Here is a 17,510-nt window from a genome sequence, read left to right on the forward strand (position 1 = left end):
CGACTGGAGTATCTATCTTCACAACTACACGTCTTCGCCACCGGTTTTCTTATGTTGCCACTGACTCGTGTTCACTTCATCACGGCTTTGCAACTTTGTCACCATGGTGAGCAACTTCATTTTTATTATCTTCGGCATCGGCAAACTCTATTGCCTCTACTTCGCAAACTGTGCTACTTCACCAACCACGACGACTACAAGAGTTTCGACACCTTGGCATACGTCACCAAATATGATGCCGTGTTATTTTATTACAACAAGTGGTGTTCCAATCTTCAATATTTATCTTCACTCAAGCAATGACTACTCGACGACAAGCTACAGTTCTCGACTCTATGTTCAGTTGTTTCCCAACTAACCAAAGAGTCGGGGGCTACACAAATACAAGACTCTCAAAATTCGACAAGCTTTAGGTCAAGATGAAGCAATCAATCAATCAATGAGTCAACTCCAGGAGTCATTATCTTCGTCTTTGCTTCGGAGCAGACGTTCTACTTCAGCAACTTCAATTATTTCACTGACAATTTTGGATGCCCCATGCTGCCATAATCTACTTCAAGTATCAAGTGTGAGATTTAATCTACATATTCGGGAGATTAGAGTTATCAACCAATTAACTCAGATTCAACAAGTTGGACAACAGCATCTACTTTCTTTCAAATGAAGCATCTGCAACGCTATAACACTAAGTTCTGCAGTCATCTTCATAAATCAAGGGGCATTGCATCATCTTTGTTATGCACATGCTCGCATCAAGGAAATTACTCGAGCTTTGATATCTTCTCAACAGTTTGATGGATTATTGTCACTGACATCATCACCAGCACCTCTATTTCATCGGTCCTGACGTCTCTACCGTTGCTAATGGGTGACTACGTCTTCGCCTCTGGCTGCTTCCGTCATTGCCGACTTGTTATTTCGCCTTCATGGTTGACCTACTATGCAAACGCTGATGAGCATCTTCGTCATTATCATCGGCTGTTACACCGCTGTTGACTAGATCACCGACATCGTCATCTTCATCAATAACCTGTCAAGCCTCTTCAACATTGCCCACTCTACTGCTATTGGTGGGCAACTTCGTCATCATATTTGATCATCTATGTTGCTGCTTATCATCATTACTGTCGGTTGCGTTTGTCGTCGCCGACTATTTTCTTCATCTTCATGATTGGTGGATTTCGTCATCGCCTTTGATGCGTGTCTACATCTTCACCGTCGGCTTGCTTTCATCACCACCGACTGGTATCCTCGTCTTCATCTTCATCTTCTTCACTAGCTGCCTCGTCGTCTCCGACTGATTATTTCGTCACCAAGGCTATAAAACTCTATCGCTATTGCTGGGTGCATTCATCTTCACTGTTAGTTGATCTGACTGCTGCCGACTGGTTTCTTCGCTTCCATGCCGATTGCATCAGCTATCACCGATGGATAATTTCAACTACTCCAAAAGGATAAGCTATATGCTCAGGGGCTTACTAGCTCAAACACAAGTATCATACCTTCAATTTGGAACTGTTCCGGATACATGCAACATGAATTCATGATCATGGGTTTATTTTCTGTGCTCAAAGACTGGACTATTTATTATTCCCCGTAAGGGTTATCAACCGAATACTTGCGCCAGTCAGGATTCAATCTTTATATCTATTTTGGAGTATCCCATAAGGGATAATCACTCAGATCAGAAGCTATTCATATGAGCTACACTTGGTCTATATTACCCAGAAGATTTATTATTCGGGAGCATGTTACATGCGTCATCCTTTAAAGGGTGTCGAAGGCATATTTTTTGGCCTAGGCCTAATATGTCCGCAGCCCATATTTTCAGGTGTGGCCTGTCACGTTCTTTTAGGGACTTAGGCACTTTCTGTTTAGGCCAAAGTGCGCGTGATCAAGTGTCCAATACCTTACAATCCTTTTATACCGCAGTTACTCAACTTTTTAGGAGTTGGTACAATGCATTTTAAAAGGTGCCAAACAATAATGCTTTATATAGCTGTCCGCTGACTTTTTTATATAAGTCAAGGCGTTGTTTGGGTTCATAAAGCAATTGATTGGATACAATATCATTGCTTTTTGCCACGTAAGTGTGCACTTTTATTGACCAATATTATGGCTTAGGCTGATTATATATTTTGGTCATTTTCTAGGCGGTTGGTAAATCCTTTATGAGTTTATTTACTCAGATTTTACACCACGTATGCCATATATTTCCAGGTGTGGTGAAACCATGTGTCTTTTAGGGACTTAAGCACATCTGTTAAAGCAGTGTGCGCATGGCGTATGCCCAATACTTTGGAAATTTCTTTATTCACAACATACAAGCTTCTTTATAGCTGTTTTGCTATGTGAATTTTCAATGATGTAGCCAACTTTAGGTTACACTCATCATATTTTACAAAGCAGTCGGTATATCACTTGGATCATGTTATTTGAGGGATTCACACCGCATATGCTATATATTGATATCAAGTCAATTGGTTGATTACAATAATCAAAACCACTCGGTTGGTTGGATTATTTATTCCTTGACTATATGCTTAGTTTGTTCAGCTAACCATATAGTCGGGGGCTACACCTATTAGGTGCATCTAGTCGATGCACCTGACTTTATTTTTCAGCCCTCCACAGTCTTTATATTTGGTAAAAGTACTCGGGAGACCATGGCAAAAATGATTGAAGCACTTGGCTTTAGAGTAATTTGGTTCGAGAGAAGATTATCTTTTTGACTGTGAAGGTCTCAGGGGCTACTGTGGAGATTATGGGTACCCCATACCCACACGGCATGGTTATCCGACTAGTTATAGGGGATAACTTATATATATATATGGAATATGTAATAGATCATGACTTGGGTATTACGTTTCCTTGTATATTACAGAACGGCCTAAAGTCTTGGTTTGGTAATATTGTAAAGTAGATTTAGAAAACTGATACCTTGTTGGTTAAGGTTTTTATCTTGTAATCCTGCCCCCCATCCTATATAAGGTGGGCAGGAGGCCCTCTAGGGGGCATAAGACAACCTGATCGTCAGATCAATAAATACCCGGTGGATTCAAATCCCCAAACAGGAGTAGGGTATTACCTCTCATTGAGAGGGTCTGAACCTGTCTAAATTCCTGTCTCTGCATCCATCCACTTTTAGGTCTCGTACGCTACTCCCTTTTCATATTGCCGAAAATTTGTTTCGACGTGACTTAATTTAATTGCAGATCACGTGTGAAGGTGAGAAACAGACTGAGGAGGAATTTTTAAAAAAATTCACACGCACTGTATCACTACAGAAAAGAAAAGAAATGGGAGAGGTCTACAAAAGTTGCTAAATTGGCGAGTTCTTTTCTCTCTTTTTCAGAAGAAAAATCTATACATAATATCACAAGAATTAATTGAGCAATTAGGGAAGAAACTTGCTCCATACCAAGTATAGCTAATAATATTTCTCTCGTATTGTACTAACATTCCTTAAAGAAAAACTACTAGCTGGTAACACTCCAAGAACTAGGTGGCCGTAATTAAACCCATTGCAGTTTTTGGATTATAAATAGATGGGGAGACTTAAGAGCAATGACGGTTCCTCATCAGACAACAAAGTAATGAACAAGCCTTTGAACTTAGGCAAAATTTGGTACAGACACTTAAAAATTTGTGGTCTTTGCTGTGAGACACCCAAAGAACGCGTATCTTCTCGTGGACACTATAAAAATGTGGTAATTAGCTGTTGGACACCCACCATATTATTTTATTATTTTCGGTGAAAACGGAGAGAGAAAAGTGTTGGAAGTACTAAAATGCCCCTGACACTGTTCATCTTCCTTCTTCAGCTCTATGTTATCTTCTCTTTTCTTTCTTCTCCTCTCTTTTATTCTCTGTGCGGTGGAGGCGGCGCACAGGGCGGCCGACAAGAAGGGGTCTCCCTAACGGAGAACGCCATGAGCTCCCTCACCCAAGCAGCGCGGGCCATGGCGGTGTGGGAGGCCGTGGGCCGGCGATGTGCATCGCGCCGAGGCGGCCGCGACAGTGTGCCTACACCTGCAGCCTGCTAGGGGACACTCCACCGCAGTGGGGGAGACCAGGAGGACCAAGCTCGCAAGGAGGCCACTTGCCATGGGAAAAAAAAAAAGGAAAAACAGATCCCTAATCCCTTCATCCACCTACACAAAACTACATCCCCTATGATCTGAGCTCCAAATCTACAATGTTTGACCTTTCTAGCGACCGCGGGGGTTGGCAATTCATGACGTGCTGGAGTAGGGACGGAGCGAGCGGGCGTAGCCGGCGGCAGTAGAGCTCGAGCAGCGCCGGCGTTACCACTGCGCAGTCAACAGAGAGCAACAGCAGACTGAAGCAATCTTCTTGGGAGAATCAAACGTTCAGAGCTAGCTTTGCTATTTGGATGCTTCTTGTTCTTGGGGGTCATTGATAGGCAGCTTGCTAACCAATAATCAGAAAAAATGGAGCCCGAAGAGGCACGGCGGCAAGCGAGCAGCGCGAGCCATCGCCGGAGGAAGAAGATGAACAGGGAAAGAGATGAAATATGAGATTGACGAGTGGGCCCGACCATTAAAATGTTAACTAAGAAGTTAATGACATCAATTATGCAGATGGCCCCGTGGGCAAACTTGTCTATTATGAAAGTTTCTCTCTCCGCTTTCACTAAAAATAATAAAATAATATGGTGGATGTCCAACAGCTAATTACCTTACAGATACGCGTTTTTTTTGTCTCATAGCAAATGCCACAAACTTTGAGTGTCATGTAGCAAATTTTATCTTGAACTTATTATACAATCTCTACTATAGATTACTCTAAAATAGGTTATATAATTAATGTCTAGAAAAAATAGACACACAAGTTATACGTTTGGGCTATGTGTTAGCCCATAGTCCCAAAGTTAAGCATTTAGAGCAGATACAATAGCAGACTATTAGTCAGCTATAAACATATTTTAATAAGATAAAAGATGAGAGAGAACAGCAGCGGGCTACAGATCTGTAGCCAGCTGTAGCACGGACTCTAAGACACAATGTGTGTATATGACGGTGGGACCATATATTAAGCAACTATTATATGAATTGGCTATTAGGTTGGCTATAGATGAATTAGAGCTAGTAGTGGGCTATAATATTAAACTTGCTCTTATGAGTCCTATCTAGGTTTTCCAACATAACTATCCTTTAAAGAAGAGGATGCTAGCTCCTCGTTTGTTTGGATTATAGCCCTTCCTTATTTACTATCCTAAATAAATATTTCATGTTTCAAATGTTATTGTTTTTCTATGGTCAGAATAAAAAATCATCTTTTTTCTAGGTACTCTTTACTCTTTTCTCATGTCGTCCTACTTTTGTTCTAAACAACTAAACATCATCATCATGTCACATAAAATTCCCTAAGTGCGTTTTGTTCCAAGTAGGGTTCTATGTTGAGGCCTACCGGAAATTCGCTCTCTGAGTTGACTGTATTCATAACACTAGCTTCACCTCCTATAAGTATCATTGATCAAAAGACTCGCAGCCTGATGGCCAGTCTACAGCACGAAGATTTAGCCCGACCCAAGCACAACACGGCCTGACTGTTGTTGGGCCCGTGCTGGCTTGACTTAACTGTTGTGCCGTATCTGGGTCTTTTCCTTGGCACGATGTGCCGGACTGGTACGACACGGCCCAACGATCCCCCGCTCCCTACAGGCCGTAGCCCATCGGCGACCAGCACAAATAGACATGGGATATGGGACGCAAAACAAACATACTTCAGCCATATAAGCACGACCAAAAGAGATTGGTAAGGTAAATTATACTTAGTTCTAGCATATAAGCATGGGCCAAGCAGATGAGGGACCCAAAATAGACTTATTACAAGAACGAGTACAATGGACCGATCGTACCTTCGGGCCGACACAGCATGGCCCATAGGCAGGCACGGTACGGCACTGCAGGTGGCCCATTTGACCATCTATACTTTAGCTCAGTGCTGCTGTAATTTAACGCAGTGAAATTTCTGTGTATCGGAAACAAATTTGATGCGGTTTGCAAAACAAATTTGAAATAGTTTGATATTTATGTGTAGTTCGCTGCTGCACAACGTAAACGTTGTTTATTCATTTATAGATGAAACAGAACTCTCAATCTGCAGAGTAAATACTGTAGTATCTTTGGAATAATCTGAATCATCAGTCTGCAGTTCACTCGCTTGGATCGGTCGGTAGGCAGACAACGGCGAGCATCTCCTCCAGCGTCTTCCACGACGACCCGCCCTCCGCCACCGCCTCCCTCGCCTTCGCCGCCAGCGCCGCCGCGTTCCTCGCCGCCTCGCCGCCCGCGCCGTTCTCTCCTTCGCCGTCCATGCCCATCAGCTCCCTCGCCACGCGCGCGATCTCCTCGCCGCTTACCACACCGTGACCCGTCGTCGCCGCCGCCGGCACCCTGACCCCGATCCTAAGCTCGTCGACGGCGAGCGTAGCGTGGAGCGGCTGCTCGACGCCCATCGGCCACGTCGCCAGCGGCACGCCGGCGGCCACGCCCTCCACCACGGCGTTCCACCCGCAGTGGCTGAGGAACCCCTTCACGCAGCCGTGCCGCAGGATCCGCCATTGGTCCACCCACTCCCGCACCACCAGTCCTCTCCCCTCCACGCGCTCCTCGAAGCCGGCGCCGACGTCGGCGTCGCTGGGCCGCACTACCCAGAGGAAGTCCACGCCGGACGCCTCCAGCCCGCCGGCGAGCTCCCTGAGCTGCGCTTCCTGGACGGCTATGAGCGTGCCGAGCGCGACGTACAGCACGGCACGCCCGGCGGCCGCCTTCTCGTCCAGCCACTGCAGCCACGAGGGCTTGACGGCGCCGGCGCCGTCGCCGGCGACGTGGCACGGCTGCCTTGCCAGGCAGAGCGGGCCGACGGGCCAGGCCCTGTGGCCGACGTGGTGTCGGTCCCAGTGCTCGATGTAGTGGCCTTCCATGGCGTCGAAGGTGTTGACGATGAGGCCGTGGCTGCCGGCGATGGCGTTCGCCATCTTGGCGTCCATCTAGACGAGCGGCCCCGCCGGCGACGGGTCGTTGAAGGGGACCGGGATGTCGGCGAGCGTGAGCCGGACGTGCGGGAACTCCGGCACGGCGAACGTGGAGCCGGCGCCGCCAGCCACCAGCGCGGCGGCCGGATTGTCACGCAGGATCACGTCACGTATGACGTGCGCGAACATGCTCGTGGCGTAGAACGCCACCGTCGGGACCCCGAGCGCCGCCGCGGCGTCGTGCGCCCAGTACAGGAGCGCGTCGGCGACGAGGAGGCCGACGCGGGGCCGCGCGGCGGCGAGACACGCCTCCAGCCGCGGCCGGAGCGCCGACACCGCCTCGACGAACGCCGGGAAGGAGGACAGCCCGTCGAGGCACTCCACGCCTGGCGGGACGCCGGGGAGATGGTCCGGGAAGGGGAGCTCCGCGACGGCCACGGCGTCGTCGTCGAGCACTCTCCGGACGAACGGCGCGTTGGCCGGGGTGGTGAAGAGGGTGACGGCGGCGAGGCCGCGGTGGCGGAGGAGGTGAGCGAGGTGGATGGGCGGGACGGTGTGCCCCCTGGCCATGAACGGGAAGATGGCGACGTGGGGGAGCTGCGCGTCATGACGAACAGCTCGACTACATGGTGAATCCGCCGCCGCCGCCGCCGCCGCCATGACCGACCAGGAGTCCGGCTGTCCGGGAGCGCTGGTTGCTGATAGTGTGTACTTCTGAGTACTACGCAATGGCTGCAGTTCCCTCGTGCTTGGCACAAGCTATATATTTATGCACTCAGCTCCCACGTGTTTGTCACAAGTAATATTTAAGCGTAAAAAAAAAAGTGACTACGACGAAACTCTCTAGAAAAAAAAAGAAATATCTCCGCTCCGAAATATTGGTAGCTAGTATTGGATAAGACAACATCAAATACTACGAATCCGTTTAGATCTATCTAGATTCGTAATATTAGATGATATTTTTTTTCTCTACGTAGGCCCGGTTTAGTTTTTCCAAAAACGTCACATCGAAACCTTAGACACAAGTATGAAGTATTAAATATAGATAAAAAAAACTAATTGCACAATTTGCATAGAAATCGCGAGACGAATCTTTTGAGTCTAATTAGTCCATGATTAGCCATAAGTGCTGCAGTAACCCACATGTGCTAATGACAGATTAATTAGGCTCAAAAGATTCGTCTCGCGGTTTCTAATCAAGTTATAAAATTAGTTTTTTCATTTGTGTTCGTAAACCACTTTCGACATCCAGTCAAACGTTCGATGAGACACCCAAAAAAATTCTTTTCGTGAACTAAACAAGGCCGCGGTAGCTTAGCTATATTCGGAAGTTGTATAGATGCTGCACTGATATATTGCGTACGGCCTTGACATGATGATAAATGCTAATTAAATTGTGATGTTCTCAGCTTACCTGACACGTCGAATATAAATGCGCAAAATGGAACTGAATAAAAACAAGTTTCCTCAAGATTGCCTGTTAATCCAACCGGGGCAATGGATGGGACAAAAACAATGTGTAAACTCTCCGAAAATCACGTGAAATGGTAATTGGCCCATAAAGAACATGATACTCTCACTTTGGTGCCATACTGTAGCATGGTAGCACCGTCGCACCTGATGCCTTACTCGACCAAATACACCCCTATGTATTAAAAAATATACAAAAGCTAACTTTCATGCGATACAATTTTTGGAAGATTTTTATGGAATTTTGGATCACCTGAGCCCGCACCAAGATTTGTATCGGCCTCCTTCTCTTGCTCCAGTGAGATATATGTAACTCAGACGAAATGGTGGTATGTAGCCCCAATAAATTAGGATTCGTGGTTAGGGTTGGGTGGAAAGGAGGGTGGAAAGGAGAGAGTGAAGAGTAAGGTTTTTCTGAGGCTTAGAGGGATGACCGTGGGTGGCGGAAGATAAACGATGGGCGGTGACAGGCATGCGTTGAGGCGGCAGCGATGCCCCGGAGCCACAGGATGTAAGAGGACAGTGGAGAAGCATCCACATCTTTAATTTTGACCAAATTTATAAAAAAAAACGGTGGAGAAGCATCCACATCTTTAATTTTGACCAAATTTATAAAAAAAACATAGCAATAATTTAATAGAAAACAAAGATAATATCAAAATGTATGCAATGCAGATTTAGGAAAATTAATTTAGTGTTGTACATGTTGCTATATTTTTCTATAAATATAGTCAAACTTAAGAAATGAGTTAGAAAAAAAATTGTGTGATAATATAGAGAAAATCCCCTGTATACCCCTGAAAGTTCACCTAATCCCTTCTGTACCCCTGAATTTTGCTCAATCCCTTACATACCCCTGAATTTTAGTTTGGATCCCTTCCATGCCCTTTCCGCTAGTTGACCGTTAAATTTTTATGAAAAAGTCTATTTTGCCCTTTGCTATAAAGAAGCATATAAATTAATAGAGTATATTGTTGGAGCATAGAAATTTGTTATATGAGACTATTATGTTTATGAGATAGTTATGCACCATATTATTTGCGATAAATATACTTTTAGATATGACTAAAAAATTAATACTTATTTATTTTTTTTAGCATATGTGTTCTGATAGTAATAAACAAATATGTTGTATTACTATGAAAACACATATGCTACATAAAAGAACTTTTAATAACTAATAAATAAATATTAAAATTTTATATCATATATAAAAGTAAATTTATCACAAATAATATGGTGCATCACAAACTCATAAATATAATAGTCTCATCCAATAAATTTTTACATTCCAACAATGTACTTCACTAATTTATTATGTTTCTTCATAGCAAAGGGCAAAATGGACTTTTTCAAAAGAATTTAACGGTCAACTAATGGTCAACTAGCGAAAAGGGCATGGGAGGGATCAAACTAAAATTCAGAGGTATATAAGGGATTGAGCAAAATTCAGAGGTATAGAAGGGATTAGGTGAACTTTTATGGGTACATAGCGGATTTTCTCGATAATATACAATGGAGGGAGCAAGAGGATACTGTACTTACATATTGTTAATTATCAGCTCATGCTCTTAAAGAATTAAATATTATGACCTCACTGGATTGATGGATTAAAAAAATAAATATTATCACCTCACTGGATTCTTGGACGTGAAGTTTTCTGATTGATCATCTAAGGACATGATTAATGATTGCACGTCACATTAGTTAATTAGCAACTACTAAATAAATGTCTGACTTGTTACTATACTTAAAAATACTTATATAAAATGGAGGGAGTATCAGTATTATTATTAGTACAACCTTCCCAATCTGCAGAGAAGATTGGATCGGTCGAAAGGCAGCGCGCCAACCATACACTACAGAACTGGACATCTTAAACGGAATATCCACGTAAAAAAACACGCCCTGATCCGAGAGATCTGCTTAACTCTAGTGCAGAACCTAAATCTTGCCTTCGGATTTGAGACGTGCCAGTTGGTTTGATCCCACAACCAACAAGAAGCAAAGGAACCAAAATTAAATCCGTAAATGATAGCCGATCGGCAGGATTGGCGATGACATATCGTTTATAATAAGTCAATGTGATAAAGATCAGATCAGCAAAGGAGGATATGGCAGATGAAGTGTATAGCAAGCAAATTATTAAATCTACTCTATCAGCTATAGATATCAACAATATATAATCTAGGCTTCAAAGTACGTATAAACCAAGCGATTGGAATAGATCGGACAACGCGCCAAGACAGTATAGATCACTGATGTCTAAAATTACTCTAAAGCAAATATTATATATGTTTATAGCGTAGCCGATAGTATAGATGGCCATAAGGCCTGAGGCCCAATGGCCCGGCCCATGGCACGGCATTTTGGCCCGACCCAAACACAGCCCAAACATGACGGTCCTCGAAGCCAAGCCGGTGCCAAGGTCGGCGTCGATGGGGCGCACGGCCCAGTGGACTACCAGAGGAAGTCCACGCCGGACGCCTCCAGCCCGCCGGCGAGCTCCCGAAGCTGCGCGTGCGGCTCGGCGTTGAGCGTGCCGAGCGCGACGTACAGCACGGCGCGCCCGGCGGCCGCCATCTCGTCCAGCCACCGCATCCACGACGGCTTGATGGCGGCAGCGCTGTCGCCGGCGGCGCGGCACGGCTGCCGTGCCAGGCAGAGCGGGCCGACGGGCCAGGCCCTGTGGCCGACGTGGTGACAGTCCCAGTGCTCGATGTAGTGGGCTTCCATGGCGTGGAAGGTGTTGACGTCTTGACGATGAGGCCGCGGCTACCGGCGATGGCGTTCGCCATCTTGGCGTCCATCTCGATGAGCGGCCCCGCCGGCGACGGGTCGTTGAAGGGGACAGGGATGTCGGTGAGCGTGAGCCGGACGTGCGGGAACTCCGGCACGGCGAACGTGGCGCCGGCGCCGCCAGCCACCAGCGCGGCGGCCGGATTGTCACGCAGGATCACGTCCCGTATGACGTGCGCGAACATGCTCGTGGCGTAGAACGCCACCGTCGGGACCCCGAGCCCCGCCGCGGCGTCGTGCGCCCAGTACAGGAGCGCGTCGGCGACGAGGAGGCCGACGCGGGGCCGCGCGGCGGCGAGCGACGCCTCCAGCCGCGGGCGGAGCGCCGACATCGCCTCGACGAACGCCGGGGAGATGGTGGTCCGGGAAGAGGGTGACGGCGGCGAGGCCGCGGCGGCGGAGGAGGTGAGCGAAGTGGATGAGCGGGACGGTGTGCCCCCTGGCCATGAACGGGAAGATGGCGACGTGGGGGAGCTGCGCGCCATGACGACCAGCTCGATTACACGGTGAAGCCACCGCCGCCGCCATGAACGACCGGGAGTCCGGGAGCTGGTTGCTGATAGTGTGTACTGCGCAGTGGCTGCTAATTGATTGCTGCAGCTCCCACGTGTTTGGCACAAGTAATATTTAAGCACTCCAAAAAGATGCAGTGCTCTCTAGAAAAAAAAAATATTTCTCTCCCAAAATATACCTACACAGTAGAGGATAAAACATCATCAAATATTACTACCTAGATTCATAATACTAGGTGATGGGCCTGCTTAGTTCCCACCTAAAATTTTACACATTGTCACATCGAACGTTTGAACATATTACACTAAATATAGGCTAAAAAAATAACTAATTATATAGATTGCGACTAATTTACGAGACAAATATTTTAAACCTAATTGCTTCATAATTTGATAATGTAGTGCTACAGTAAACAGCTAATGGTGGATTAATTAGGCTTAATAAATTCGTCTCGTGGTTTACTGTCGGATTCTGTAATTAAATTTTTTATTAGTGCTTAAACACCCTATGCGACACCTTATATAATATCCGATGTGATACACCAAAACTTTACACCCTAATCTAAACACCCCCGATGTTTGTTTGTTTATGGCAAATAACAATGCAGATTGGGCTACGCTATATTTTGTCAATTATTAAAGCCCATCCTACACGTGCCATTTCTTTGTTAGGCCCATTTACCCGGATATAAAATTCAGCCCAGCTAAAGCTTTTGCAAAGGCAAAAGGAATAAGTTCCGGATACAACGCGTCCACCAACTTAAACTATGCAAACGAGGTCCCTCGGTAGTATTGACCCCGATTTTTGCTAACGCGGTGCTTACATAGATCTTTTGACTAGGTTTTCGTTCCACGTGGCATCACTACAAGAATCTATTTAATCTGTGACGAAATTTGACGAAATTTTCATGATGTTTTCAGAGATCGTCATGGATATGCAACTATGGATACAAAACCCATACGTGGCGCTTGCATGGCAATTAGATTAAATAATAATAAAACCCGTGGGGCCCACATGTCAGTTACACACAATAATAAAAAAGGTGGGGCCCATGTGGCCCCATGTGTCATCTTTACTACCGTTCCTCTCTCTATCCTCTCTCCCCTCCAAGAAGGCCGGAGCGGCCGGCGGGCAGAGTAGGCCAGCGGAACGGAGCGAGGCAGGCATGGCCGGAGCGACGGCGACCGCTCCACTCCCCTCTCCCTTCCCCTTTTCGGCATGTGGGTGGCGGATGGCACGGAGCGCAGAGTGGTGAGGCGGAGAGGGCCGAGCGGCTGCCGACGGCAGGCAGCGTGAAGGCCGGCAGGTGACGGAGAGATTGGCTCTACAAGGCGGGGCCAGTGGGCGGAGGAAGGACGGTGAGCTGTGGGCCTTCCCCTTCTCTTCTCTCCCTCCATAGATTGGCGCTACACGGCGGGGCCAGTGGGCGGAGGAAGGACGGTGAGCTTTAGGCCTTTCCCTTGTCTCCTCTCCCTCCCAAGCCACGGCCGCCGGCGGTGAACCCTTGTGCGTAGGGAAGAGGAAGAAGAGGGGATGAGGTCTCCAGCGCCTAGTCGCAGGGTCAGCCTCCGCCACGCGTTGCAAGACCACCATTGTCGCGGGTGTCGTCTTCGCGATGTCCTTCTCATCGTCGTCCCCTCCGGCGCTTCCTCCCCCTGGCGTCGCGGGCCTAATCCGATGAGGTGGTGGACGGAGGCCTGGGCAAGGGGGTGAAAGTAAATGTGGTTGACGACGCTGACGAGTGGGTGCGTGCCGGCGTGGGTGACGAAGTCAATGACCTCGAGCGCTGCCTTAACTATGCGGGGCATGGCGTGCTGGAGCGGCGGCCATTGCCATCCACTGCTGGCTCGCCATCCTCTCTTGCCGCCCGTTGCCCTTTCCCGCTGGTCGCCGTCACCGCCCAGTTTCTCTCCCGCTCCTCGCCGCCCGCCTCTAGGGAGGGAGATGGGAGAAGGGGAATGGGGCACGTGACCAGAGGAGATGCTCCCACGCCAACATCGACACCTTCCTCCACGGCATCGCCAGTTGTCACAGAAGCCCTGCTCTCGCCGATGCCGCCGAGAAAAAGTAGCAGAGAGAGACGAAGAAGGAGATTACAAGTCACTGACATGTGGGGCCCACTATTTTTTATTTTTTATTTAGACTGAATTACCCTGACATGTGGGTACCACACTTGACTCAGCTGCCATGTCAGCTCCTTTTATTGTTTTCCGGATCAAATAGCCACGTAAGCACCACGTCAATGCCACGTAGGCATCACGTCAGTCAAAACCGGGGCAATACTGCCGAGGGATTTAGTTTGCATTGGTTTTTAAAGTTCAGGGATGGATTGTATCTAGTTTTGTAGTTCAAGGAGGAAATTAGAATGGGCGACAAATTTAGGGACCTCAAGTAAACTTATTCCAAGGCAAAAACATGTCCATAAACATTGTGATCTTCCTTCCATATTGCATTCGATTACACCCTAAAAATCGTAAAAAAAAGTCCGTCCTTATAATTTTTAATCTGCTTAATTTATACATTAGCATCATATTGCTAGTAACCAAGCATAAAAAAGGAATATAAAAGGAATATAAAAAAGGAATAAAAAAGGAATATAAACATAGAAAATCCCAGCCAGAGATATCACTCGATCAATTCCAGAACCACTCCCAGCTGTTTAGCGGCGCCTCCTCATCCGCCGCCACCGTCGCCGCCACGGCGTGCTCGAAGGCGTCGCCGACGAGCGTAGCGTCGACCGGGAGTAAGACGGAGGAAGAGGGGTAGTCGTCGTCGCTGCCGGCGCCGCCGCAGTCGTCCTCCGACGACGAGGGCGGCGAGCGAGCGCCGGCGAAGTAGGACTCGGGGCTGTCGTTGCTGGCCGCTCTTGCCGCCGCCACGCGCGCCGCCGGCATCGCGACGCCGCCGCCGCCGCCGTTGGTGGTGGTGGTGCTCCCGGCGGCGTCGTAGAGGCGGCGACCTTCTTCGAGCTGAAACGACTTGGCGCTTTCAGGTGCGGCTGGCACGGCGGTTTGCTCCGCCGGCGCCGGCGACGGTGACGGTGACTTCCCATTAGCTTGCAGCTTCTCGGTTAATAGGATCACCTGCCACGTGGCACATTTACATCATGATCAAAATTCATTTTCCTTGACTCCATATTGTTGAAAAGTACACATGATCGAATTGCGATTAGTGCAAATGACAAGTCAAATGGACTGTCCGTATTTTGCCAAACACATTGAGCCCACTAATAAAATCTTGAGGTCATTTCTTATCCATAATGGAATTAAGTTGTAAGATTCTACATATCGCGGTTTGCATAAACCGATAGAAATAAAATTTCAAAATTTGGACCCAAAATAAGTTGAAATTCAAAAAAAAATTGATTAAATATAAATTAAGTTCATAAGAATTTTACTAATTTGGCCGATATAATATTCTGTCGAGGGACGAATAGACCCGGTCTATTTTTTGGAAATTTCAGAAATTACGTTCGATATTAAACCCTGAAGTGGTATGATTGCTCAGAGGGGGGATGGTAGTACATTGATGATCCTTTTATCCACTTCAAGTCTACTATTGTCAAAAATGAAGAATAACAACATAAGTAATACGACGTCTATTAAATATGACACTTGGCTTATCTAAAATAATGATTGAGTTGTGAACATGCGTTTCAAGGTATGAATAATGGTTTAACATTTGCTATTTTTATGTATGAGTTTTCCACAAAGACACGGTGATAGAAACAGCTCGTGCAGTATTATATTATCTATTAAATTATCTAAAGCTGCTAATAATATACCTCTACGGACTATAGATACGATACAACGATGTAAAACTGTTTTTATGACTGTGTGATCGTCAGAAAATGATTATCTTCGGTTCCCTTTGATGATCAACAAACGATGTAAAATTGTTTCTACGTTGGACGGTTTGACCACTCATCTTATTTTTCTAAAGAAAATCTAAGTATAATTTATTTATGGTGACTATTACTAAAAGTATTTTAAGCCCAACTTATGATTTTTATTTGCATAATTTTCTTATTATACAAATAATTAAACTTACGATTTAAAGTTAATGGAGTCATATAAATTAAAATATATTATAAAAAATCTCAATTCTTGTTTAAACCTAAAAATTCTTTTTCTAAAAGTGAGGCCTTAATAATTAGTGGCCCTGACTATGATGTATCTCGGGGTTAGAATCATCTATCTTTAAAATCACGCGAGTTTGTCACTGATACGTGAGTCGGATGAATTCTGAATCCACATATCAGTGATAAAAAAGAAACGATGATTTTGAAGGTAGATGATCTCAGTCCTGTGATCCGTCTCACTCACCTGAGATCGGAGGCTCTCGTTGTCGGCGGCGAGCGCGGTGCGGCCGGCGAGGAGCTCGTCGTGGGCGGCCCGGAGGCGGTCGAAGTCGAGCTCGAGCTGCTTCGTCTTCCACCTCGCGCGGCGGTTCTGGAACCACACGGCCACCTGCCGCGGCGCGATCCCGAGACGCCGCGCCAGCTCGCTCTTCCGCTCCGGCTCCAGCTTCCGCTTCTCCTCCTCGAAGCTCCGCTCCAGCGCTCGCACCTGCTCCGCTGTCAGCCGCCGCTTCCTCGCCGCCGCTGACGACGACCCCTGCTCGTCGACGCCGTACAGCTCGTCGACGAGGTCCTCCATCTGGAGCTCCAGCTCGTCGTGCGTCGTCGTCAGGAACGGCCTCTTCCGCCGCCGCCGCCGCAGCTCGGCCTCCTCCATCACCGGTGAGCCTACACGTTCACACACGTAAGCAACGCGTTCCAAGCTATATATATAGAACCACTGATCTGGGTCGATCGACACCTCCGACGAAGCCGCCATGGCCGCCAAAGAGCAGCATCTGCCCGCCTCCCGCGCCGGCGGCGCTGCACGGCGGCGCGGCGCCGGCGGAGCTGAACACGAGGCGGCCGGAGTAGTCGTCCATGCTGCACATGTACACACCTCTCTACTCCACCTCGTTGTCAAACTGTAAATATATATATATATATATAATCTCTCTACGTATATTAGCTATAAGCTCGTCCGCCTCCTCTCGAAACACGGAGGCAGACGGGCACCGGCCGGCGAGCCGGAGCTGAGCTAGAAAGCGGCGGCGATGGCGGCGGCGGCGGCGGCGGCCGGGAACTTGTGGCGGAAGAAGCTGGTGCTCCACAGCAAGCGCGTGGACATCTTCATGGGGTGCAGAGAGAACCCCATGCCGCCGCCGCCGCCGCCGGTGGGGAGGTTGGTCAGGCCAAGGTTGATCGGTGCGCGGTGGCCGGAGAAGCGAGCCAGCGGCGGCGGAGGGACTGAACTGTAAGAAATATGTTTTTTCAGGGGCCTGGTTGGTTATTAGTTGCTGGCCAGTGGAGGAAATTGGACTTTGTGAGGGGAGGGAGGCTTTTGTGGGTAAAGTCTTGAGGTTGGAGGAGGGAGGGGTTTTATAGGCCCAAGGCCCAAAGGGACAGCTAGTGTACATTGACGAAAATACCCCTATTGTTATTTAAGTGTTAATCTTTAATTTAGGGTGTTAGTAATTAGGCAGCACGCTTTGTGGTTTATGTAGTTAGCCTGATGTTGGCCTCTCATTTTGGGGGATAAAAGGTGCTTCCAACTGACTTGAGAACAAAAGAAATTGTTGATGCATTAGGTGTACAAAAATCTTGATACAAGCAAGTCTTCAACTCTTACCTCTATATGAATATAATGATATCTCTTTTAAGTAGTGA

At 47.3% G+C, this 17,510-nt stretch overlaps 3 protein-coding genes and 1 pseudogene across 3 annotated transcripts; all 4 read right to left on the bottom strand.

Annotated features, from left to right (window-relative positions):
* Positions 1-5,778: 5,778 nt before the first annotated feature.
* LOC136351870 (UDP-glycosyltransferase 90A1-like) lies at positions 5,779-7,018 on the bottom strand. Its single transcript, XM_066304313.1, has one exon. It carries the CDS (start codon positions 7,016-7,018, stop codon positions 6,182-6,184), a length of 837 nt encoding a protein of 278 aa, XP_066160410.1. The 3' UTR covers positions 5,779-6,181.
* LOC9268701 (UDP-glycosyltransferase 90A2-like) lies at positions 5,779-7,663 on the bottom strand. Its single transcript, XM_066304314.1, has one exon. The coding sequence runs from the start codon at positions 7,661-7,663 to the stop codon at positions 7,019-7,021; it is 645 nt and encodes a 214-aa protein (XP_066160411.1). The 3' UTR covers positions 5,779-7,018.
* Positions 7,664-10,750: 3,087 nt separating this feature from the next.
* Positions 10,751-11,864, bottom strand: LOC107277923 (UDP-glycosyltransferase 90A1-like; annotated as a pseudogene).
* A 2,337-nt stretch (positions 11,865-14,201) lies between these two features.
* LOC9266289 (homeobox-leucine zipper protein HOX25) lies at positions 14,202-17,192 on the bottom strand. Its single transcript, XM_015755218.3, has 3 exons — positions 16,606-17,192; positions 16,111-16,532; positions 14,202-14,868 (listed from the first exon to the last, which is right to left on the bottom strand). The coding sequence occupies exons 1-3, from the start codon at positions 16,733-16,735 to the stop codon at positions 14,419-14,421; spliced, it is 1,002 nt and encodes a 333-aa protein (XP_015610704.1). The 5' UTR covers positions 16,736-17,192; the 3' UTR covers positions 14,202-14,418.
* Positions 17,193-17,510: the final 318 nt, after the last annotated feature.

This window comes from Oryza sativa, chromosome 9, assembly GCF_034140825.1.
Source record: "Oryza sativa Japonica Group chromosome 9, ASM3414082v1".
Lineage (NCBI taxonomy): Eukaryota > Viridiplantae > Streptophyta > Magnoliopsida > Poales > Poaceae > Oryza > Oryza sativa.